At 41.6% G+C, this 24,999-nt stretch overlaps 1 protein-coding gene across 1 annotated transcript in view; it reads left to right on the plus strand.

Moving 5' to 3' along the window:
* The window catches only part of Ywhaq (tyrosine 3-monooxygenase/tryptophan 5-monooxygenase activation protein theta), a 31,222-nt gene extending 16,007 nt beyond the window's left edge, over positions 1-15,215 (plus strand). Inside the window, exons 3-6 of the mRNA XM_050141922.1 lie at positions 6,378-6,501; positions 9,876-10,039; positions 10,666-10,761; positions 14,137-15,215. Of these exons, the coding sequence (XP_049997879.1) occupies positions 6,378-6,501; positions 9,876-10,039; positions 10,666-10,761; positions 14,137-14,196 (444 nt within the window). The 3' untranslated portion in view covers positions 14,197-15,215. The remainder of the gene's footprint in view (positions 1-6,377; positions 6,502-9,875; positions 10,040-10,665; positions 10,762-14,136) is intronic.
* The last annotated feature ends 9,784 nt before the right edge of the window (positions 15,216-24,999 follow it).

Raw genomic sequence — 24,999 nt, forward strand, 5'->3', positions numbered from 1 at the left:
CCAGCTTAGTATACAAAGGAGCAGATAGAGGCCAGGTTTCTTTTTTTTATTTCTTTATTTATTTGTGGTTTTTCGAGACAGAGTTTCTCTGTGGTTTTGGAGCCTGTCCTGGAACTAGCTCTTGTAGACCAGGCTGGTCTTGAACTCACAGAGATCCGCCTGCCTCTGCCTCCCGAGTGCTGGGATTAAAGGCGTGCGCCACCACAGCAAGGTTTTTTTTTTTATTTATTTATTTAAGTTTTTAAAGATTTAAAAAAATTTTGTGCTTTGCCCCCATGTTTGTGTATGGTATCTGTGGAGGTCTAATGAGGGCATTGGGTTCCCTGGAGTAACAGATAGTTGTGCTGGAACTATGTCTGTGTTAGAAGCCAAATCTGGGTCCTCTGCAAGAGCAATAAGTACTCTTAGCCATGGAGTCCTCTCTCCAACCTCTGTGATGAAGCAAGTTTTAAATACTAAAATAATCCTTGGGAGCTGAGGTGCTATGGAGACTGCTTATGGTTAAGGAGCCTTCATCAGTACTCCCCAGCACCAGCAAAGACAGAATACTTAAAAGTGTTGATGCCTCATCTATAGGATAATCATGTATTCTTACAAAGCCAAATACTTCTAAGAGTGCAAAGAAATATTATTAGTAATTAATACTGTGATAATAAGCTTAAACTGATAAATCAAACCTGGGCACAACTACTCTATTTTTTTGAGGACTACTGCTTTATTGGTACTTTGTGGGGGCTTAGTGTGGGCTCTGAAAAAAATGTTAACCTTGGGGCATATGAGGTAGTAAGGATTTGATGAAATGTTCAGTTGAAGTTTGAGTTCTGACTGGTGTGTGCTATGTGATGTTAGCTGATTGATCATCCAGCTCATGGGATTTGCTTCTATTTCCATGAAAGCTTTTAATTCTTTTTTAATATAAATTATTCTTTAATATGGTTTCATTTAGCCATTTTGTCTTTGAGCTTGCTGTCTACGTAAGGCTGACATTCAACTCTTGATCTTTCTGCCTCACAAGCGCTGGGGTTATAGGTGTGCACTGCCATACCTGGCTTCTTTTGGTTTTTTGAGACAGGATTTCTCTGCAGCTTTGGAACCTGTCCTGGAACTAGCTCTTGTAGACCAGGCTGGCCTTGCCTGCCTCTGCCTCCTGAGTGCTGGCACCGCCCAGCGTTATTTTATTCTTTTTATTACAAGGTGTATGGGGCATGTGTTGAGAGTCGGAGGGGTGCCCTCAGGCCAGAAGAGGGCATTGGTTTTCCTGGAGCTGGACTTACAGGCAGTTGTGAGTCCCCTGATGTGGGATCTGAATTTGGACCCTCTGGGAAAGTAGCCAGTACTCTTCTGAGCCATTTCTCCAATCTAATAATCTAATTTCTAAAGCTCAAGCTCATATTTCCACAATAATATGGTTATTCTGTCTATATGATTATTATTATTATTAATATTTATTTTGTATACAATATTCTGTCTACATGTATGCTTGCAGGCCAGAAGAGGGCACCAGACCTCATTACAGATAGTTGTGAGCCACCATGTGGTTGCTGGGAATTGAACTCAGGACCTTTGGAAGAGCAGGCAATGCTCTTAACCACTGAGTCATCTCTCCAGCCCCCCGTATGATTATTTAAAAGTAAACCTCTCACTTGTTTTGTCTTATGCCTCTTAGATATTCTTGTTTTTATTAAATGAGAAATAAGATATTCTCTAGTGTATCTTAAAGATTGAACTTGTTACTGGTGTATTTATTAGTGGATTTTAGTGACGTGGCAGAAAACTGGAAAATGTGTGAACATTTCCTTGTTTAAATTTTCCTTATTTTTCAAGGTTCCTCTTCAGGTTCCTGCTCTGTATTCTGTATGAAGTATATGTTCTGTAGTTAAAGAGCAGTATATCTGACTTCTGAAGGAAGTGAGGATAAAGTTTATTTTGATGAGTGCTATGGAACATTACCACTGAAGGCAAGTGGATTGTTTTGTAAAACTGTTTAAGTGATGGCAAAATTGTGATATGCGGAAGGGGGGCTACCAATGTGGGTTAGTAGTGGGGTTTTTTCTTCTAGAAGGAATAAGAAAAAACATTACTGATTTGTGTTTGCACCGGTGCTGTTTCTTGACAGACTTATTTCTTAGTTTATAATTTTTGTAGTATTGTGTTTTTCTGAGAGTAAATTACTTACACCCTTTCCTTAAGCTCTTATTTCTTTGATCTAAAGCAGTGGTTCTCAACCTATGGGGTCTCAACCCCCCAGGAGGGTCGAATATCAGATGTTCTTCATATCAGATAATTTATAATGACTCATAACAGTAGCAGAATTAGTTATGAAGTAGCAATGACATAATTTTATGGTTGGGGGTCACCACAGCAGGAGGAACTGTATAAAAGAGTCACAGCATTAGGAAGGTTGAGAACCATTGGTGTAGGGTGTTCTCACTTACCATCTTGTAGTTGTGAGTAGTGCAATGACATCTTACAGCTCTCTCATTTGCTTTCTATACCCTCAGTCAAGTAACACTGCTAGTGCGACAGGGAGCCCCAGTGGGAGTCCTCCAAACCTCCCAGGATCTTGCAGTTTGCTGGTTGAAGACTTTACTATATGAGTTAAAATAAAAATAATGCATGGAAGTAGTTGTGGTGGCTCATGCCTATAATCCTTAACCCTGGAGGCTTAGACAGAAGGACTCTGTGCTCAATACCAGAATTAGCTACGTAGTGTGACTCTCAAAATAGTTACTATTAGTAATAGGAAAACTTGGTTTTGTTTTCGAGACAGGGTTTCTCTGTGTAGCCTTGGCTGTCCTGGAACTTGCTCTGTAGTCACACTCACAGAGCTATGCCTGCCTCTGCTTCCCAAGTGCTGGGATTGAAGATGTGCACCATAATACCACCATGCCTGTCTAGTTGTTTGTTTGTTTTTTAAAGATTTATTTTCTGGAGTTAGAGAGATGGCTCAGAGGTTAAGATCACTGGCTGCTCTTAAGTCCTGAGTTCAATTCCCAGCAACCACATGGTGGCTCACAACCATCTGTAATGAGATCTGGTGCCCTCTTCTGGCCTGCAGACAACACTGTATACTTAATATGTGGGAGGGGGGGTTGCCTGCACGTATATATGTGTGCCATATGCGTGGCTGGTACCACAGAGGTGGGAAAAGGGCATCAATCAGATCCTCTAGATTGGAAGGTTATGAACCGCCATCTGGGTGCTAGGAATTGAACCCAGTTCTCTGCAAGAGCAACAGTGCTCTCAACCATTGGGCCATCTCTACAGTCCCATATTAAGGGTTTTTGTTTGTTAGTTTTTCAAGATTTTTAAATGCTTTTCCTCCTGCTTATTTCCATTAAGCTGTCTCATGTGGTAGTTGCATTTTGTTGGGGGCATTTTTCCAGACTTTCCAATTTGCATCATAATTAACACTTTATAGCTTGTTAATAGATAGTATATGGGGTTTTTAAAAAAATTTTTTGAGAATGCAAACTTGAACTTCTGGTCTTTGCTCAACTTCTCTAACTGAACTGAGGCAGATGAACTGGTCAGTTTTCTGAGCTCTTAGCATGATGCTATTCTAGGCTTTGACTTCTTTTGATTGATTTTATTCCCAGAGAAAATCTGCTACGTGTTAACATATTTTTATGAGAATTATTTTTTAAATTACTTACTATCAAGTAAGATGGGTAGTCTGAAGAGATGAGCTATTGTTCAACTTTGACTATTTTTAGTCAGCACCAACACTTAAAGGTCATTGGTTTTAGTGAAGATGCCATTATATGAAACCAGGGATATAAAAGACATAGCCAAGTCAGGTATGGTGACATAATACCTATGATCCCTTGGGCACTAGAACAGGGCTAGAGTACATAGGGAAACACTGTCTCAAAATAAATGATAGATCAGTAAGTAAATAAACAATGCAGCCATGTTTTAAAATAGACTTAGCAGTGGAGGGTTGGTCTAGTAGATGAGCTCCTGTCTACATAGCATATGCGTCAGTTTGCCACCCTCCCCCCCCACAACTAAGCTAATAGTTTACATCCAGTTGACATAAAAGTTGCTTTCAAATTGCTATATACATGTCTAAGTCTAGTCTGCAGACCCTGTACTTCTCTTTCTTTGGGCAGACACTTGTCTGCAGAGGATCCTGAATGTGTCATTCTGAGCCACAGTGCTGTCTGTATTGTTCTTCATCATATTTGATGTCTTAAGCATTTTGTGTTACCTCTTTTTTTTTTTTTAATTGTTTTGTCTTAGTGCATTTTTCACCCACGCTTCCCTTTCTTTTAAGTTGGGGGGATTCTTACTGTGTCTATTTGTCTGTGTATTGTTATACGCACGTGAGTAAAAGTGTCCCTCAAGTTCAGAAGCATTGGGTCTCCCTGGAGCTAGAGTTACAGACAGTTCTAAACTGCTTGTGTGCTGGGAACTGAACTCTGGTCCTATGCAAGAGCAGTATGCATGCTTTTAACCACTGAGCCATCTCTTAAGGTATATCCCCCCCCCCCCACCCGCCCCCGAGAGCATTTATGTCTTCTTTGATGACCCAGTAAACTTCACTAGGGTTTCTTACAAGAGCTTAGGTACATTACTGGTAGCTACACCACTGAAGAAAGTATCTTTCCCCTAGTAGCCATTAACTACTTACAGATCCTTAGAGAGAACGGGGAGCTTTATGAGCCCCTCCTCCAGTTACTGTTAATTTGCTTATAAATCCTTAGAAAAGGATGAGGCCTCATGACTCTCTTCCTTATCACAAGATACTGATGGGCCAAATACAGTTGTATGCCTGAAAGACAGTGTCTTAAATACTTCACCCTATCCTCTGTGGTTACTGTCTTCTCTCCTCTGTCATGTTCCCTGAGCCTTGGAGTGAGTGATGTGTAGATAACCTGTTTAGAGATGAACATTTAACTCACTTATTCTCAGCACTTTGACCAGTTTTGATTCTCTATCAAGGATGATAGCGATACTGTATGGAGATAAAAGTAATTATTTAGAAGACAGTTTGACAGGCACATCATGTCCTTTTAACAAAACAATTGTAGCCTTCCCACTAGGACCCATGACTTCCCCAGGTACAAGATATGGGCCAGGTTTATGGCACCAGATGATATGACTCCCCTTCTGTGGAGCTGGACTCCATCCTAAACAGAAGGTGTTTCGAATACTGGTTCTGTTGGTTACCCCCATAGCAGACTTGGCACTGTAGCTCCGGTGGGAACTTCTTGTCCTGCTGTTCCGTGGTATAGCGGGCAGGAAGTAAAGCTAAATAATGCTGTTGGGTGACAGTTCTCCGCCAGCAGCCTTCATAGTCCTTCTAGCACTGTGAGGACTGGAAAGCAGGGAAGACAGTTCGTGCCTTGTTCCCGTTTGATTGCTCTAGTCCTGTGTGCTAGTTTGGTTCTGTTGCTTTGATAAAACACTGATCAAAACCATTCGAGGGGAGAAAAGGGTCACACTCCATTACTGAGAAAGCAGGGCAGGAAGCTGAAGCAGGAAGTGAAGCAGAGACCATGGATGAACACTATGTTTATTGGCTTACTCTACATAAGTGCCCTACTGAGCTGTCATTAACCAAGAAAATTGCCCCCACAGACTTGCCCACAGTCCAGTCTGTTAGAGGCATTTTCTCAATTGAGGCTCTCTCTTCCCAATTGACAAAAATACTAACAAGTACATCCTGCGACTAGCGCATGTATTGTTATCCAACACTAGGTTCTTACTCTAGTTCTAATGGCAACCAATTCCAGTAGCAATTGTTTGTATTTTTGGAAGCTACAGGGGTTTGTTTACCTTACCAACAGCTTGTAGGGAGGTATCCTGGTTGTGGTTCTGGCATTTTTATGTAGTAACATGGTTTCTGAGAGCAGTTTTATCCGTTCATACAAGGTGCCTCTTTAAACTTTTTTTTTTTAAAGAAAAAATTAGCTTATTAAGTATCAGTTGTTTATGTCAGTTTTTGTTGACCCTCCCCTACCTGCTTTTTTCCTCCATCTCTCTGCCTGTTCCCATGTCTCCCTACCTGCCACCTTTCTTAACTAGAGGCTATCTCTTCATACATCTTTTGACTGAGCACTTTGTGAAGGCAGCATGAATTTTATTTCAGACTTGTTTATGTATTTAGTCGAGTAGATGGCACATAAGTGGGTATCAGTAAATATTGGGCAAATGGCTTACTTAAAAGACAAGCTTTTGCTAATGACAGTATTTGGCGTATCTATGTTTTTTTGCTATAAACTGTGGACAAGGCCTGCCAGGGAAGCTAGTACAACAACTTGACCCAGTTGTAAGAACATGCTTGAGGTCTAGATTACAATAATAGTCAGGAATATATTCTTGTTTGTGATCGAATGGCTTTTCATTAGTGCTTGATTTATTTTTTTTAGGAATTGTTGGATAAGTATTTAATAGCCAATGCAACTAATCCAGAGAGTAAGGTCTTCTATCTGAAGATGAAGGGAGATTATTTCCGGTATCTTGCTGAAGTAGCATGTGGCGATGATCGAAAACGTAAGTATATTTGACCTGTGGATAAATGCAGAATATATAAAATGAAGTGGGGTTGGGTAGTCACTTGTCACTATGACAAATATCTAAGAACAAACAGCTTAAAGGAGAGATTTATTTTGACTTCAATGGTTTCAGTCCATGGTTCACTGGTGCCATTAATGTGGACCCTGAGTAGGATGTGATGGAATAGAGCTGCTCACCTCAGTGCAGCCTTGGAGCAAGGGGGTTAGAGCTAGAGCTTTTCAGGGTACTTCATAGTTTGTGTCACCTTCCAGTAATGCCAGCCATCAGAAGACTGATCCATGGATTTGGTCAGAACCCTCAGGATGTAGTCCTTAAAAGCCACACAAACTCACAGTCCTATCTTTAACACATGTGTCTTAGAGAACATTTCACATTCAAACCATGACAGGATAAGTGGGGACATTTAGGACAACTAGTCTGTATGTAGTTTGTAGGCTCTTCGCAACTAAAACAATTATGGGTCTTGTCTCAGTGGATGGTCCCACACCATCCACCCACACCCATGCCCACATTAGACTCGGGGTTACTAATAACAAGGAAAGAGGAAATGAAGTTGTGGGGATGAGGAGAGCACTAGGAGGACTTGGAGAGTGTGTGGTGGGTGGAGAATAAACACGGTACTTACATTTTGCAGATTCTCTGTGCATGCATATTTTATCTGGATGTGTGTCTGTACCTGTGAGTGCCTGGTGCCCTCGGAGGCCCCAGAACTAGAGTTTGTAGGTAGTTGAGCTCCAGTGTGGGATGGTAATTGAACCTGGGTCTTTTGGAAGACCTACCAGTGCTCTTAGCCACTGAGTCATTTCTCTAGCCATTTCTAAGAATACATAAACAGTATTTAAAAAAATTAATGCTGGGTGTGGTGGCACACATCCTTACTTAGTCTCAGAACTCGGGAGGCAGAGGCAGGTGGCTCTCTGAACTAAAGGCCAGCCTGGTCTGCAGAGTGAGTTCCAGGACAGCCAAGACTATTTAAGAGACGCTGTCTTAAGAAAATCAAGAAAATTGAATGTTGCTTTATGTTCCCCAAAATGAAAATGCACCAGGAGGATTGTTCTTTAGGTCAACCTGGACTACACAGTGAGACCCTGCCTCAAAAAAAAAGATAGTATTAAAATTAGGCTCATGGGTGAGCTCTAATTATACTTTGACATTGCAAGCGGTTAACCTTTATGCTTTGGAATTTTGCTTGTTGTACTTTTAGCTCCATAATTCTTTATATACACTTAAATCAGTTGTTCTATATTTTTCATAAAGTTTATGTAGAACATAGAAGCAGGATTTGTATATTATGTGTGAGTATGTTGCTGTTTTTACTGGGTTTTAAACCCCCAGGGCTTCGTATATGATAGGCAAAGGCTCTACTGCTGAAAGTAACTATATCCCCAGTTTTTTTTTTAATTAAATAACTACTTGGCCCATTAGCTCTAGCTTCTTATTGGCTAACTCTTCCATATTAATTTAACCCATCTCCGTTAATCTCTGCATCAACACAAGGTCATGGCCTACCAGCAAGATTTCAGCACATCTGTCTCTGAATGTGGCTCCATGGCTTCTCTCTGACTTCACCCTCCTTTCTCCCAGCATTCAGTTTAGTTTTTCCCGCTTAGCTCTGTTCCCCTATAGCTCTGCTATAGGCCCAAAGCAGTGCCTTTATTAACTAATGATATTCACAGCATACAGAGGGAAATCCCACGTTACTTCCCCTTTTCTGTTTAAATAAAAAATAAAAAAGGTTTTAACTTTTGTTGTTGTTGTTGTTTGGTTTTTCGAGACAGGGTTACTCTGTAGCAAAAGGTTTTAACTTTAACATAATAAAATTGCATACACAAAACAGGTATCAAGTAAGAATTATAGTTACAGTATTTATATCTACTTTATTTTTATCATAACTAAGAAAAACTATAACTATAAATTCTTCAACTCCATCAAAGACCCCAGAAGGATATAATATTACCTAAGTAAACAGGAAGTACATTATAAGCAACTTCCAAAACCCTGCAATTGACAGAGACATCTCACTGCCTGGACAGCCACCCAAAATTCTTTAGTACCATTCTGGCGTCCATATTCAGCCTACTGGCCCATAGTATCCAGCAGACGTTTCTATGAAGCAGAAAATTTCAAAGACAGTTTTACCAATATTGGCAGTTTGTCAGTCACTTTATTCAGTATCCTGCAGAAGACACTTTTCATGTAGCAGGAATTCCAAAGGATCATCTCACGTTTAGGCAAGTTCAGCAGTCATTTCTCTGTGGGTCCTTCATGTCCAGATCATCAAGCAGTCCAGGCAAGTGCAGTTTCTTGCCCAAATGGCTAAGCAGCTTCATAAAGAACCTCTTCGATGCCCATCTTCATCTTGAAATAGATTGATGCTGCCAGGAGCAGATGTGTCTCATTGTCATGAAAAATCCACTGAAGACATCTTCCTCTATTATTCTTAATGGTTTTTTCATATGTTGGGTTTCATAAGATATAATATCTTGCTGAAACTGGAGCTCCTTGACTGACAAGACTGGCTAGCCAGTAAACTCCAGTTATTCTTCTGTCTCTACCTCCTAGTGCTAGAACTACAAGCACATGCTACTTTGCCCAGCTTTTTATATGGGTAATGGGGATCTAATGGAGGTCCTTAAGACTGTCAGGAAGCCCTTCAACCATTGAGCTGCCTTCCCAGCTCACTCCCTTGTGTTTTGATTTGTTGTGTTTCATTTACTGTCTTTTAACTTAATTTTTGTTCAAATCCCAGTTAATTTTTAAATTTTGATAGTAGTTATTTTGCTGGGAATTTAACTTAGGGCTTCATACATGCTAGCTAGGCAAGTGCCCTGCCACACTGAGCTATGTCCCTAATCTCACTTGAAATTTTGAGACAGGGTTTCATTAAGTTGCTAGGCTAGCCTTGAACTCACTGTGTCATTCAGGAAGTCCGTGAAACTTGTGATCTCTTGTTTTACCCTCTCAAATAGCTACAAGTACAGGCCTGTTCCACCAGGCTCACCTTACACACTGCACTCTTGGGGGCCACAGCATTGTTGCTTAATTGATTTTTTTTTTGTAGTGTGAATGTGTGTACACGCGGGTGTGTGCACCTGAATGCTACAGCACACATGTGGAGATCAGAGGAAATCTACCATATGGGTTCCAGGGAGCGAACTCTTGTCAAACTTGGTGGCAAGCACCTTTACCCACTGACTATCTTGCTGGTCCCGATGGGTTTCATTTAAATATACTGGAGCTATGATGACTGAGAATGACTCAGCTGCTATATACGTTAAAGTTGTCAGAATGCTATATATTGGATAGATATTTTTGCTGTTGTCTTAATTTTTTTTTTCTTCAACTCACAGAAACGATAGATAATTCCCAAGGAGCCTACCAAGAGGCATTTGATATAAGCAAGAAAGAGATGCAGCCTACACATCCAATCCGCCTGGGTCTGGCCCTTAACTTTTCTGTATTTTACTATGAGATCCTTAATAATCCAGAGCTTGCCTGCACACTGGCTAAAACGGTAAGGTCTGTTGGGACTATACCTCTTTGGCTGAGGGTATTTGAGATACTTCAGGGAGGCTATTTCTTTTGCAATGTGTTTTCTTTTTCATTGCTGTCTTGCCTGCTTCCTCCCCCTTTAAACACCATGCTCTCACTGTCATGTCTGACGGAAGAGCATGGAAGCAAAGTGGTCAAAGAAGTGTAACTTTAGGAGGAAGCATCACATTCTAGAAAGGAGTGCCTACCAAGTTGGAGCACTAGAAATCTGTATTCCCCCAAATGTCTCAGGGTTATGCTAGCTCTTATAAGAATTGTGTCAAGTGTTGCTAATCTACTGTGTGTCTTGTGAAAGAACAAAGATACCTGTTTCTATAAGTATTTACAGCAAGTTTCAGGTTATACAAATTCTTTTTTCTTTCTTTTTTTAAAAAAAGAGCAAGTATAGATTTTAGTAAGAAAGAACTTCCTCCGGTTGGAGAGAATTTTAAGTGAGGAGCCCTCACAAAAATCTTAAACCAGGATTCTAAGGCAGCACTTCTTAGTGTGTACCTATACCACAGTGTGACTGTGCACACAGTTGTATTTGCAGAATGACCAGCTTCTGTCACTGAAGGAATTGCTCACTGTGAATATTAACTTTACCAGGCTTTTGATGAGGCCATCGCAGAGCTTGATACACTGAATGAAGACTCCTACAAAGACAGCACCCTCATCATGCAGTTGCTTAGAGACAACTTAACAGTGAGTGTTTCCAGAAGCAGCATAACTTTATTTTGATCTTCCTGTCTTGGGGGAAGGGGGTCAGTTATAGAAGAAGTAGAGTGTTTTTAAAGCTTGGAGAAAGATCTCCATGGTGACGGGGTATTTTCTTTTTAATCAGACCTTCCTGGAAAAGGTGCTGTGCTTGTAGGAACACAGTGTTATTATTCTTTGACTTGGTTGAACATGTTGATAACAGTTAATGTAGAGAGCTTGTGTAATTTTTAGTATTTCCTTTCTCTGGCTAAATTAGGTATAGCAAATATAGGGTTTCTATAGGTGTTGCAATCTCCTAAAATCACATGAAACAGCTTGTTCTAATCAAAGTTTACTTGGTAAGGCTAGAGAGAACATTAATTGCTCTTCCAGAGGGCCTGGGTTCAAGTCTCAATATACACATAGTGGTTCACAATGGACTAACTCCAGTTCTAAAGAACCCAAGGCCCTCTTCTGGTCTCCATGGGCACTAAACACACATGGTGTGCAGGCAGAACACCTATACCTATAAAGGTTTTTAAATTTTTTTAAAGGTTGCTTTGTGAGTTACATATATTTGAATATTTGATAGTGGGTCTTCTAGTTTGCATTCTGTTGCAGTGATAAAACACCATGACCAAAAAGTTTATAGTCTGTCATAGAGGGCAGTCAGGGCAGGAGATCAAGATAGGAATCTGGAGCCAGGAGCTGAAGCAGAGGCCATGGAGGAGAGCTGTTTGCTGATTTGTTCTCCAGGGCTTGCTCAGCATGCTTTTCTTTTATAAACCAGAAGCACATTCTCAGGGTTGGTGTTTCCGTAGCAGAGCGAGGCCCTCTCAATCATTAATCAAGATGTCCCCAAGTCATGTGATGATGGTGCACACCTTTAACCCCAGCACTTGGGATATAGAGGCAGGCAGATCTCTGAGTTCGAGGCTACCCTAGTCTACAGAATGAGTTCCAGGATAGCCAAGGCTACACAGAGAATCCCTGTCTCAAAGAAGATGTGCCTACAGACATGCCTACAAGCATCCTTTATCTTGTGTTAAATATGACCTAATTGTGGTGGCGCACACCTTTAATCCCAGCACTCCAGAGGCAGAGGCAGGCGGATCTCTGTGAGTTTGAGGCCAGCCTGGTCTACAAAGGGAGTTCCATGGCAGGCTCCAAAGCTACAGAGAAACCCTGTCTTGAAAAACCAAAAAAAAAAAAAAAAACAGACATGCCTGCAAGCCAGTCTGATGGAGGTATTATTCCCTCAATGACAAAGTGCCTGGGATTAAACAACTTTAAAAGAAGGAAACATTGGGGGGCTGGAGAGAAGATGGCTCAGTGGTTAAGAGTACTGGTTGCTCTTCCAGAGGTCCTGAGTTCAATTTCCAGCAGCCACATGGTGGCTCACAACCATCTGTAATGAGATCTGGCGCCCTCCTCTGGCATGCAGGCATACATGGAGGCAGACTGTTGTATACATAATAAATCTTGAAAAAAAAAAAGGAAGGAAACATTTAGTTTATTGAGTTTAAAGTTTTCAGTCCATAGTAGCTTGGCCATGTTGTGTTGAACAGCTTAATGGGGACGTGTGGTGAAATCCTGTGTGTCTCTTGGCAGCCACAGGAAAGAGACCTGTATCATAGTGTCCTCTTCAAGGGCACTCCCACAATGACCCCAACTTTCTCTAGCTTGATACCTCTTCTAAGAAATTCTACTACTCTCTTTCAAGCCACAGTGACCATATGGGCCTTTGGGGACATTTTAGACCCAAATTATAGCAGAATAATTGAAAAAGGTAAAGCTTGAAATTACATTAAATTGTTTTGTATTTTCAAATAAATTTGATGGAGTAATATCTTAGACTTAAGAGAAGGGAACAGAGGGAATGATGCCTGTTAGTGTGAATGCAGTTTTCCTAGTCCCTGGTTGTAGTGCTTCAGCTTTTACTAGGGAGGATTATTGTTAGAGTGTTTTATAAAGCTCCCATCCATTCAGTTCTCCTGGACAGATGATGTGGAAATTAGGAAAGCACTGGACATTCTTAGTTGTCAGCAAAGCCTGCAGCCCTGTGGGACAGAGGAGTGATCCACACACATCTGCTTCTGTGAACTGATTGTATATTCCTTCCATGGACTCAGGACTAGCTGTCTTTTAACTGGTTTGGTTCCATCCTCTCCTTAAGGAGTAATTCTTCAGGGGATTTTAATTCTGTTTATCATAGTATCTTAATAGTAATTTAAGGTAATCTAAGAGCCTCATTTTTCTAAGGTTGCAAGTAGCTCCTGGTGTTGATCTGATAAAATCTATTTTCTGAACTGATTGCAGTTAGTATTGACTTCTTTCCATCCTTAATTAGAGCGATCTTAGAGTACTGTAGGTTTAGGATTCAGTTAGTACACATGTTTGCATGCTATGGCTCTAGCTTCATCACTTAATCCTGTTTGAATTTCTGTCAGTGTAAAGTATATTTGCTGCTTTTTCTGTTAGTCCTTCATGTACTTGGAAACAACAAAACCATGATTTTCTCCTTGTATGCTTTCTGCTTTATTAGCCTCATAAATTACTTTGTTATTTTTGAGACAAGAGTTTGTCTGTATAACTTTGACTGTCCTGGAACTCACTCTGTAGACCAGGCTGGCCTTGAACTTGGACGGAGATCCACCTTTCTCTGCCTCTTGAGCTCTGGGAATAAAGATGTGTGCCACCAACACCTGGTTATAAATTCTATTTAAATATTGTTTTCAAGGAAAGCATTTCACTACTGAGAATGGAGAATATGAGATTCTCAGCATTTCCCTTGTGTATTCTGTAATTACAATTCTATTACTTAACTACTAGTGTGGTGTTGGACACTGTCTCAGTTTGCTCTCTGCTGCTGTATAAAGCTCATGACCATGGGCTGGAGAGGTGGCTCAGAGGTGTAGAGCACTGGCTGCTCTTCCAGAGGTCCTGAGTTCAATTCCCAGCAACCACATGGTGGCTCACAACCATCTGTGATTAATTCTGGTGTGCAGGCATACATGCAGGCAGAATGCTACATACATAATAAATAAACTAATTTTTTAAAAAAAGCTCATGACCAAAGCAGCTTGGGTAGGAGAAGGGTGTATATTTGGTTCTCACATTGTGTCATAGTCTATCCTTGAGGGAAGTCAAAGCAGGAACCCAAGGAGGAACATGTAGATGGTGGTGCTGCCCACAGTACACATATATATGTGTGTATGCGATTTTGTAAATGTCTTGTTAGACTGTGTTTTGAAGGGGTGATGGTGTTCAGTTTTGAGGAAGGATTGTCATGATCATCCTCAAGGACTTCTCTCAAGAGACGTAAAGAATATCTAGATGGAAGTAATATCTTACTGTGTTTCTTTTTTTCTTCCTCTGTAGTTATGGACATCGGACAGTGCAGGAGAAGAATGTGATGCAGCGGAGGGGGCCGAAAACTAAAGGCATCCAGGGTGCTGTCCTTTGTCCCTCAAGAAAACCTTTTTACATCTCCATTCCTTATTTCACCTGGATTTCCTCTAGCAAGGAAGCCTATTCATGTGTATGGGATCAACTGTTTATAGTCTTTTCACACTGCAGCTTTGGGAAAACTCCATCCCCTGATTTGTGTTGTCTCAGCCTTCCTGGTGTGCAGTTACTGCTGTAGAAAAGTATCAATAGCTTCATTTCATATAAACGCGAGTAACTCCAGACACATGTGTAGAGGACTGACAGTACATTGGGTATTTAAGTAATCTGAACCAGTTCTGCAAGTGGCTGTGTTTTGTATTACTGTGAAGATATGGAAATGTAGTGCATTACAATTTAAAGTAATTGTAATAATAACTCCCCGATTTCTACATTCCCTCTCTGACCCTTCTTTGGGGGAAATCCTTTCAGAAGCGACTTTTCCATACTCTTACTGCATATTCCTTTTTAGTAGGAATCCAGAAGTGTTGGGTTGAATGGGAAAGCTCTTAATGCATCCAGTCTTGGGGGTCACAGATTGAAATGTCTCCTATGTCACATAATCTGGAGGTTACGTCTGTGACAACAGGGAGTTTCATTTATGCATTCTTCATTTGCTGCTGTTTGAGTTGACAACTTCCTTCCCAATAAAAATTCACTTACACCTCCTGCCTTCGTAGCTCTGGTATTCACTTTACCTTGTAATAGAAGTAGCATGTTGCTGCCAGAATACAAGCATTGCTTTGGGCAAATTAAAATGCATGTCCTTTCTTAATACACTAGAAAGGGGAAATAAAGTACACAAGTCCGAGTCTAAACGTCAGTACTTTTCCATGCAGATCTGTACACGTGTGAGAGGGTGTCCAGTTTGTCCAGTGATTGTTCCTTAGAGGGTCAGACCCACAATATTGTGTTTGCTAATCATTGACTGTAGTCCCAAAAAAGCCTTGTGAAATGTTATGCCCTATGTAACAGCAGAGTAACATAAAATAAAACTACATTTTATAAAACCATTTATTATGGCTTTGTAACAGTTGCATACCCGTATTTTAAGGAACAGATGTATTTACTACCTTCTGAAGTTTATTGCTATTTCTCTTTATGTAAAATGTAGTTAGTATAAACATGTATTTCTGCATTGTGGTACACTTGTGGGATGCCTGACACTGTAAAATTGGACTGTATTTCTCCAGGTCATCTCATGGGTCATCTCCTCAGATGTGAGTGGTAATCTGGTTAGGTGTCGTGTGGAATAAAGTGGACATTTGAACACTAGAAAAGCTACTCATGTGCCTAGGAGTGCTTTGGCTGGTGTTCGAGTTGTAAGTGTGGGGTTCTGGTTTCCAGTTAGCCCACTCTCTAAGCATTCCCTACCACTCGGACATTCAAAGTCATGTTGATTTTATATTATCAGTGATTTCCTTTTAACCTGTATTAGTTTGAGAAATAATTTTTCAAGGCAACATAATTTGAAAAATTAGCATATTAGAGGTTTGTCCTCTTATTTTCTAAAACATGAATGTGGGGGAAAAAAGCTCCATTTACAGTTGCTGTATGCTTCCTCTCTGGCTTTCTTTCTCTTCCATTTCTCTTGATTCTTTCTTCCTTTCCTTAGAGATTTGTACATGCTAGAATGTCTCCCACTTGGGTACAAGCCTTAATGGTAGCTTGTTGAGAAGAATTGATAAGGCTATATAGGTTTTTATCCATAGTGCCTCAAAAAGTTAAAAACAGCGCAGAAAGAAAAACAAAACAGTTAATGTCTTATTTCGAGGTTGGAAAGGCAGCTCAGATCTTAAAAGTGCTGCTTTTGCAGAGGGTTACGGTTTGGTCTCTAGAACTCCTAATCTGAGCGGAGGAGATACACACAAAGAACATTAAATTAATTTCTGAAAAGAAAGAATGCCTTCTCCATTTAGGAGAAGTTAATATCTAAAGTCCTGGTGACTTCAACCTTCTGGTTTATGGGCCTTTCCGCATTAGACAGAAAAACAACGCGGGGAGGTGGAAGCAAGTAAGGGTTTAGAGTTATGGGAGGCTTTAGAGCCATGTTTGAGGGTGTCCTTTTTCTAATTTTCATTTCCAGGGATTGGACCCAGGGCCCCATGCTCCTAGGCATAGTTTGTGGTATACCCAGCCCTTGAACTCGCAATTTTTGAATTTCTTTCCAAAGCTGCTTGTGATGGCTCACTCCTTTAATCCCAGCACTCAGAAGACAGAGGCGGGTGGATCTCTGAGTTCGAGGCAGCATGGTCTACAAAGCAAGTTCCAGGATAGGCTTCAAAGCTACACAGAAATCCTGTCTCAGAAAAATGGGATAGCAGTGGAGCTTTCTGGGACAACTTCATATATAACTAACTGAAACTTTAGTCTGCTGCTGTTTCCTAGTAGAGGGGCTGTACATAGGTTTCCCTTTCCTGTGGACTAGAAGTAGATACTACTTGAAAAATCCCTGCTCACCTTGTGTAATCCTCATCATCCTGCTCCAGTAATGTGAGCTTTTGAAGGATAGCAGGCTGAGGCATTACCGGGTTTTGTTTTTCCTTTCTTTCCATCTGGAATTAGTATTCAGTGTGCTTCTGCTATTTCATGTCGTTGGAAGTATTTCTCCTGCCTGGTCTACAGCTATTCAGTTCCCCCCCCCCCCAAAAAAAACACACACACACACACACAGAAGCTTATATTAATTATAAACTGTTTGGCCTCTTAGTTCAGGCTTATTACTACTAACTAGGTCTTAGAACTTAAGTAAACTTCTTACCTATGTTTAGCCACGTGGCTTGGTACCTTTTCTCAGATATTCTCATCTTGCTTCCTCTGGCTGGTGACTCTTGTCTCTCTGCTTTTCCTCTTCCCAGAATTCTCCTAATCTGGTCACCCCACTTGTACTTCCTTCTTAGTTACTGGCCAGTCAGTGTTTTCTTAAACCTATATGACAAGTCTTTACAGTGTACAAGAGCATTCTCCCACAGCAGTTTTATCCCTGTGGGTCTTTCCACAAAGGCCCTTCATTTAAGCCATTCTCCATGATCATTTCCCCCCCAGATTTCTGGACCCTGTCAGGAATCTTGGAATATTGGTTTACTGGTAGAACAGACAGCTGGCAACACCACAACTTTAAACTAGGAAAATAAATAGGGTGAGGTTAGTAACCTTTTTTGAAATTAGACTCGAGTCTAAGATGATTTGATGGAGAGATGAACAGCCTAGAAGTCAAGCCGTCTGGCCTCCACGTGTACTCACTAGCGTTAGTGCTCAGGGACGAGTGTCAGAACTGTGATCCACACAACTTCACAGCTGTCACCATGATCTGAGTTTCACTTTTTTGGCTATAAAAGGTGCACAGTCTACTCTGTGAGCTACTGCATCAAAGAATTTCCAGGTGTGTAGGGGATTTAACACGTTGAGCATGGTAGTAAGCACCTATAATTCCAGCTAGCTACTCAAGTAGAGGCAGGAAGACCCTTTCTCGGCCAGGTACAGTGGCACACATCTACAATCTCAGTACTTTGGAGGTTCTAAGGCCAGCCCGGGTTACATGAGACCCTCCTGTTTTTAAGAAACTTCTGCTCAAAGTAAAAGAAGGGCTGGTGGTAAACCTCAGTGGTTTCTTAGTGTGCAAAGGTGTATCAGGTCAGCCTAAATTGGAGGGTTCTGAGAAAGTGAAATTGTCTACTATACTGAGTAGATCCATTACCCTACATTGTCAAGGACACACACAGAAAAATGACTAACTTGGGAATGAAAGGCTTAAAAACCTATTAAGCAGTTATGTTGCTTCTAATTAGTGTCCTCTGATGGAAAACCAGGAGAAATTTTTGTTGCTAAGTTAGAAAACACCAAGACCCAGAAAAGAAATGTCTTTGTTTCTCTTTGGTCAAGAGTTTACTTGCCTGATCTGTTAGCACAGAACTGTAAATACCATTACCTGGAAGGCTCAGACTGAGTTGCACAGATTATTTTTTTTAAATATTTATTTTTATGTATATAATATTCTGTCTGTATGCCTGCAGGCCAGAAGAGGGCACCAGACCCCATTACAGATGGTTGTGAGCCCATGTGGTTGCTGGGAATTGAACTCAGGACCTTTGGAAGGGCAGGCAATGCTCTTAACCTCTGAACCATCTCTCCAGCCCCCAACACAGATTATTTTTAAGAGGTGGGGAGGGGTACCCACTGTTGCAGGTATTAGTATTAATGGAAGTAATTTCAAGTCTTTCCCCCATTAATTCGATTTTTTTTTTAAGTAGCTTTATGTGCATTGGTGTCATGCCCTCATTCATGTTTTGTGAGGTATCAGATTCCCTGGAACTGTAAACAGTTGTGAGCAGCCATGTGGGTGCTACGAGGACCCTGGTCCTTTGGAAGAGCAGCCAGTGGCTGAGCCATCTCTTGCCCCCGACTAATGAGTTTTTATCTGTATGTCTGTCTATACACACATATATGTGAGTGTGTTACATACTTTTTACTACATAGTCTCCATGGTGAGCCTAAATCCATATCTATACAGCTAATGTGTGTAATAACCACTTACCTGAACATCCTAAGCTGTTCAAGGCTCTCATCTATGAGCTATGTATGTTGAGCTGGGCATGTGGTACTTGTCTATGGTCCTAGCACTTGGGAGGCAAAGGTAGGTGATTTGAAGCCAATCTGGTATATGTAAAGAGGTCCAGGACAGCCAGGACTACAGACTACCCTGTTAAAAAACAAAACAACAACAACAAAAACAAAAAAAACAGTTATATGTATTGGGTACCAGCTAAAAGTTCATAGATAAATGAGAATGCTATCATAAGCTTATATCCCTACAGCTGGGAGGCAGAAGACCATGAAAGTGATTCCAGCCTGTGTTATACCATGAGATACTGTCTGAAGAGAGAATGTTGATAAGAATGTAAATGAGAAACTGCTTAAATTAGATGATAGGAGATCGATTTTACCATCTTTGTAGACTGCCAGGTTTCATCAGAGACTTCAAAACTAGGCAATAAAAATCTGTGGGGGGGGGTATTTTTTCTGTGTGTACACCTGTACACAATGCGTGCCTTGCACATGCAGGTCAGAAGAGGGTGTCAGATCCTAAGGGACTGGAGGTTAGGCAGTTGTTAGCAGTGATGTGGGTGTTGAGATGAACACAGGTCCTCTGGAAGAGCAGCCAGTGATCTTAACTGCTGAGCCATTTCTCCAGCCTATCTGACAGATTTTCTTTTCAGTTTATGAACAGCAAGTTGGCAAGAAGGTAGGCTGTAAACCCTGAGCCTTTCTTAAGTGCCTGTTTTCGTCAGTCCCTCCCATTTCTGGTTAAAATATAATAAAATCTGGGCACAGTCTGGAGGAGGAAATGAAATGTGCTGGACTTCCGAGGAAGCTCACTTGCCTTTGCGCAGCAGATGGAAAACGCTCCATCTAGAGGAAGAGTGGTTCAACTAACTGCTTTGGGGGCAAAACTCAAAAAGCCTGGCATACACATCTTAATGAGGTGCACATTAATTAGTCTCCCTCATGATAGGTGACATTTCATACCTCACTTAGGCCATCCCCTCTCTCAAGGCGTATCTCAAGGGCATATACTTCTCTACCTAAGAGCTCTTGACTATAAAAGCATGGCTTCTCCCATGTCTCCCAAAATAGATCTCAGTAGACGTCTGCATTAAGTGCTTGACTTGGATGACCTGTCACTGAGATGGTAGAGGTGAAGTTAGTGGATGGATGACCTTCCAGCTGTTCTTTTATATTCTAAAATGTCAACAAATTGTCTGGCGGGTAGCGGATGCCTTTAATCCCAGCACTGGGGAGGTAGAGGCCAGTCTGGTCTACAAGAGCTAGTTCCGGAACAACTAGGCCTGTTACACAGAGAAACCCTGTCTCAACCCCCCCCCAAAAAAAAGTCAAAGAATGACCAAATACCAAGGACTGTACCACATTCAAGTAATGAGCCAATGGTCCACTCCTTAAAGAACTTGCCTGATCTATATCCCTAGGTAAGACAATAAGTAGATGGTAGTATCTACCCAAGGTGACTATGTTTTGGTTTCCTAGTGTGACCAGTAGGTCTAAAGTAAGCACCATACTGCATGGATCACCCAGGATCAGAATTAGGGCTTTTCTCTGTGGCACATGCACAGTCTGAACACACATTGAATGCCTTGCCTAGTCTAGACCCGAAATGCTTCCTGAGCGAATCTTGGTCAGTTCTGGTGATAGGTCCCATGTCAGCTATGATGTGAATGCTCCTCTTTGATGAGGGAGTCCACAGCGTCAGATGCTCCCTGATCCTGTCCTTAGGGGCAAATCGGTCTTGACACACAATGGATGGTCTAGCCTGCTGGTAGCCAGGAATCTACACATAAACTGTAATCAAGTTATTGAGCATTAAAGTGGGAGAAACACCACCCCTCTGGTTCCAAATCAACATCTATTTAACATCTGATAGATATATAAAAGCCACTTCCAGATTCTGGTCTATTTTTGCAGGGCCTTTTACCTAAAACTTCCTGTTTTTCTTGTTGTTACTGCCTTTGCATGTGGTTAGCTCGCATCTTAAGACAGCTGAGAGGCTTTCTGCCAATAGGCAGAATGGGATGGAAGAAGGGGAAGGACAGACAACAGCTACTTGACAGTAGCCTTGGGCCTCTAAGAGAAAGTAAATTGCTGGGCAACAATTAGTGACAATTGGACTGACTTACAGATTTTATTGTATTCCTTCAAGCAAAAATGGGACTAGTGGAAGGACAACTAAATCCCAAGAGACTTAGCCTCAGCCTCAGGATTCAGGAGTCGTGAGAAACATTCTCAGTTTCTGCTGTTTTTTGGCATCATCCTGTTAGAATGGCTTTGACGGCCCCAATATCTGCATCATAGTAACATGGCTCTTCTGCCTATGCATATAAGCAGGCTAGATGTGGGAAGCTCAGCATTGATTAGTGCCCTGGGCTGCTGTAAAACAGACCTTCACAGTTCATTTATACTAGTGCTGCTTTGTTTTTCTTTCTAAGTTCTGGGTACGAGTGTACTGTTTTTGTGTACGTCTGAGCACCATGTGTGCCTGGTGCCCTTGGAGAACAGTAGAAGGCATCAGATCCTCTGGAACTGGAATTAGAGTTGTGAACTGCCATGTGGGTGTGTTGGGAACCTGACTCCTTCAAGAACTCTGAGCCATCTCTCCAGACCCGATTTCTTAGTTTTGTGCCGCCAATCAGTTCAAGTCAAGACTTAGTCACTTTAGACCTTAAGTGATTTCAACCAAGCTCCTTTCCATTTATTCTCTCCATTTATGCTCTTATGCTTAGATTCTCATGTGGTCCAGTTACTCAGAGCTGCCAAGGGAACAGGCATTTCAGCAGGGGGAGAACCTCCACAGCCCCACATTTGTATATATGATATATGATCCTCTTGCGCCTATCCAGAACAGCCACTGCAGGTGATGTGGAAGGGGAGGTAATACCAAGTTACAAAGTTTTAGAAATGGATCTTTTTGAAATAATGTCATGGCTCATTTATCACTGAAATGGCTGGCTTTTCTTTTTTCCCAACTTTTGAAGAGAACTGACTGTAGTTATAGTGGGTCTGGTTTGCTGGCTGATTAAAAAATCTCCAGCCTGGGGATGTGGCTCCATGGGCAGAGTTCGACCCCCCCACATCACATACATGGGACACTACACACCTCACCTGTAATCTTACCACTCAGAAGGCAGAGGCTAGCACACATGAAAACCTGTCTCAAAATAATTTCCCAAAAAATAGTGTGCTTATTCATTCAGGCTCCTTGAACAGTTTGTAGCATGTTTGTTTTCTAGCTTTCTTTCTAAAAGGATCTTACTGGGGGGCTGGAGAGATGGCTCAGAGGTTAAGAGCATTGCCTGCTCTTCCAAAGGTCCTGAGTTCAATTCCCAGCAACCACATGGTGGCTCACAACAATCTGTAATGAGGTCTGGTGCCCTCTTCTGGCCTGCAGGCATGCACACAGACAGAACATTGTATACATAATAAATATTAAAAAATAAAAGGATCTTACTGTTATGTATGAATTACTTGAATTAAAACCTTGGAAATGAGTTCTTGGTACATGAACTTTGTATAATCATACATAAAAATAGCATCTTTGAGAATTGGGAATTAATATTTTTTTAAGATTTATTTATTTATTATGTATACAACATTCCTTCCATGTATGTTTGTATGCCAGAAGAGGGCACCAGATCTCATTATAGATGGTTGTGAGCCACCATGTGGTTGCTGGGAATTGAACTCAGGACCTTTGGAGGAGCAGGCAATGCTCTTAACCACTGAGCCATCTCTCTAGTCCCCAGGGAATTAATATTTCTTGAAGGGCTAGCTTTACCAACTTTATTTGGCAGCAAAAATAAAAGACATCCAAATTCAGGAATAATTAGCATCTTCAAAATAGTATAGCCTCTGTGGCAGGTAGAGTAAGAGGTGGCTCATTGGTAGATACTTGCTGTCAAGCCTGATAAGTTTGATTCTCATGACCCACATGGAGGAAGGAGAGAACCCACTCCTCCCAAGTTATTCTCTGTAGGGAGGGAGCAAGTAAAATCCATGTCAAGGATTTGCAATGCTTTAGCCCCATTTGAGTGACAGGATCTTCCTGATGTCTGAGTGCAGGTTTTGACTGCAAAAACTGTCCACCGCAGCCCCTCACTCCCTACCCTGCAAATGTTCACAGCATCTTGACAGAAGCTGTTCCCACAGATGAGCTAAGCCTGCCTTCCTGCTCAGTTGTATGTCATAAATACTCTGCGTGTCTGTAGTGCTCTGGCTGCTCCATCAGAAAGCCCAGACCACTCAACACTAGCTTTTTAGTGTCTGTCATCTGCAGTGATATTTTATGTTTTAATAAATAATGCCTGAATATCAGAAGGGCAAAGCTAGGCCATTAGAGGTCAGGCAGTGGTGGCACACACCTTTAATCCCAGTACTAAGGAGTCTCACATGTCTTTAATCCCAGCACTAGAGGGAATATAAAATGAGAGGAGAGGTTTAGTCTACAAGGGCCCAGCCTTGGTAGAAGTAAGACTTCTAATGGCTGGCTGCTTTACTTTTCTGGTTTTCAGGTTGACCCTCAATATCTGTCTGGGTTTTTATTTATTGGTGCTACAGTCATTTTATTCCCTCACTGTCCCTTAGAGAGGTCCCTGAAGCCATGCAGGGCACTGCAGTTCTCTTTCGCATGCATGCGCTATGTATGTACACATACATAAAACTAGCCATTTCGCTAGTTTTTTTTTTAATATTTATTTATTATGTATACAACTTTCTGCCTCCATTTATAACCACACGCCAGAGGAGGGCGCCAGATCTCTTTACAGATGGTTTGGAGCCACCATGTGGGTGCTGGGAATTGAACTCAGGACCTCTGGAAGAGCAGTGCTCTTAACCACTGAGCCATCTCTCCAGCTCCATTTCGCTAGGTTTTATCCTGGAGATTGGTTCTCCTGGTATCCAGGATCGCCTCAAACTCCCCTTGTCACCAAGCATGACCTTGATCTTCCTGCTTTCCCTTCCCAAATGCTGGAACTATAGGCTTTTGCCACCAGGTCTGGCTAAAGTGGGATGGTTTGTGGTGCCTGCACCACCTGGAACCGTGATCGGGCAAGGGTCTTGGGATTAAAAAACACAGAGACATGGGTCACTCCTGAAACAAGAATGCCAGTTTTATTGTGTTCCAAAGCAGTTTATACAGCGCTTTCCTTGACTCACAGCCACACCCCAGCTCTTGGGATTTTTCAGCTGCAAACCCACCAGAAACCACTTCCTTGTTATCAGGAACTCATGAGGGTCTCGTGTTCAGAGCAGCTGCAAGCATAGGAAATCAAGTGGTTTACTCTGGCAGGCAAGGGGTCATAGAAAGTTCGGGATCTGAGGGTCTGCAGTCCCCAACAATGGCGCTTAAACTCAGGGCTTCATGTATGCTAGGCAAGCACCAAGCTACATCTTCAGCTCTCTTTCTTGGGGTGAATAACACTGCAGAAGCAAGGATGTGGTATCTAACAACCACAAATACTTAAACTGACTTGCAATCTATTCCTGAATAATTCATTTCATAGAGTGGAATCAGTAAATTTCAAGCAATCTTTTATTTGTCCTCATTTTTTTTTTTTTTTTTTTGAGTCAGGGTTTTTCTGTGTAGCCCTGGCTGCCTTGAACTCAGGGACCCTCCTTTTTCTGCCTCTTGACTGCTGGGATGAAAAGCCGTCACGATTAAGAGCCTCCTTTATTAAATCTTGAAGCTATTTCAGATGTTCAGATGAAGCCATGGCACAACATGGTAATGGCTGTATAGCAAATTGTTCCCAAGTAGGATAATAACACAGTAAATCTTTTTAAAATTTTTTTTAGGGGTGTCTTATCTGCATTGTGTGTGTGCACCATGTACATGCACGCTGTCTGGTGGTAAGAAGTTGGCATGAGAGTCCCTGGAACTGAAGTTACAGATGGTTGTGAGCCACCAGGTGGGTGCTTTTTTCTGCGAAGCATCTCTCCACCCCAGTAAACACTTCTGATCTTGTATCTGAGGCTCAGGTGGGGCTGCAATGATCTCAGAAGTTGGCTGCAGCTGTAGAATTCTGTAGACTTGAAGTCTTTGGCTGGTGGCCTGTGTTCCTACCCATCCTTCTGTGTGTTTCCTGTGTGCTCTCAGAGCGTGAATACTGGCTTTTCTTAGTGGCACATACCTGTAGTACCAGGACACCAGTGAGGCTGAGACAGGAGGATATTAGTTCTGAGACCACCCCAAAAGACTATCTACCAATGCTAAAGGAACAGTAACAATAA

This window comes from Alexandromys fortis, unplaced genomic scaffold (genome assembly GCF_014885135.2).
Source record: "Alexandromys fortis isolate MF-2015 unplaced genomic scaffold, M_Fortis_MF-2015_v1.1 scaffold_30, whole genome shotgun sequence".
Lineage (NCBI taxonomy): Eukaryota > Metazoa > Chordata > Mammalia > Rodentia > Cricetidae > Alexandromys > Alexandromys fortis.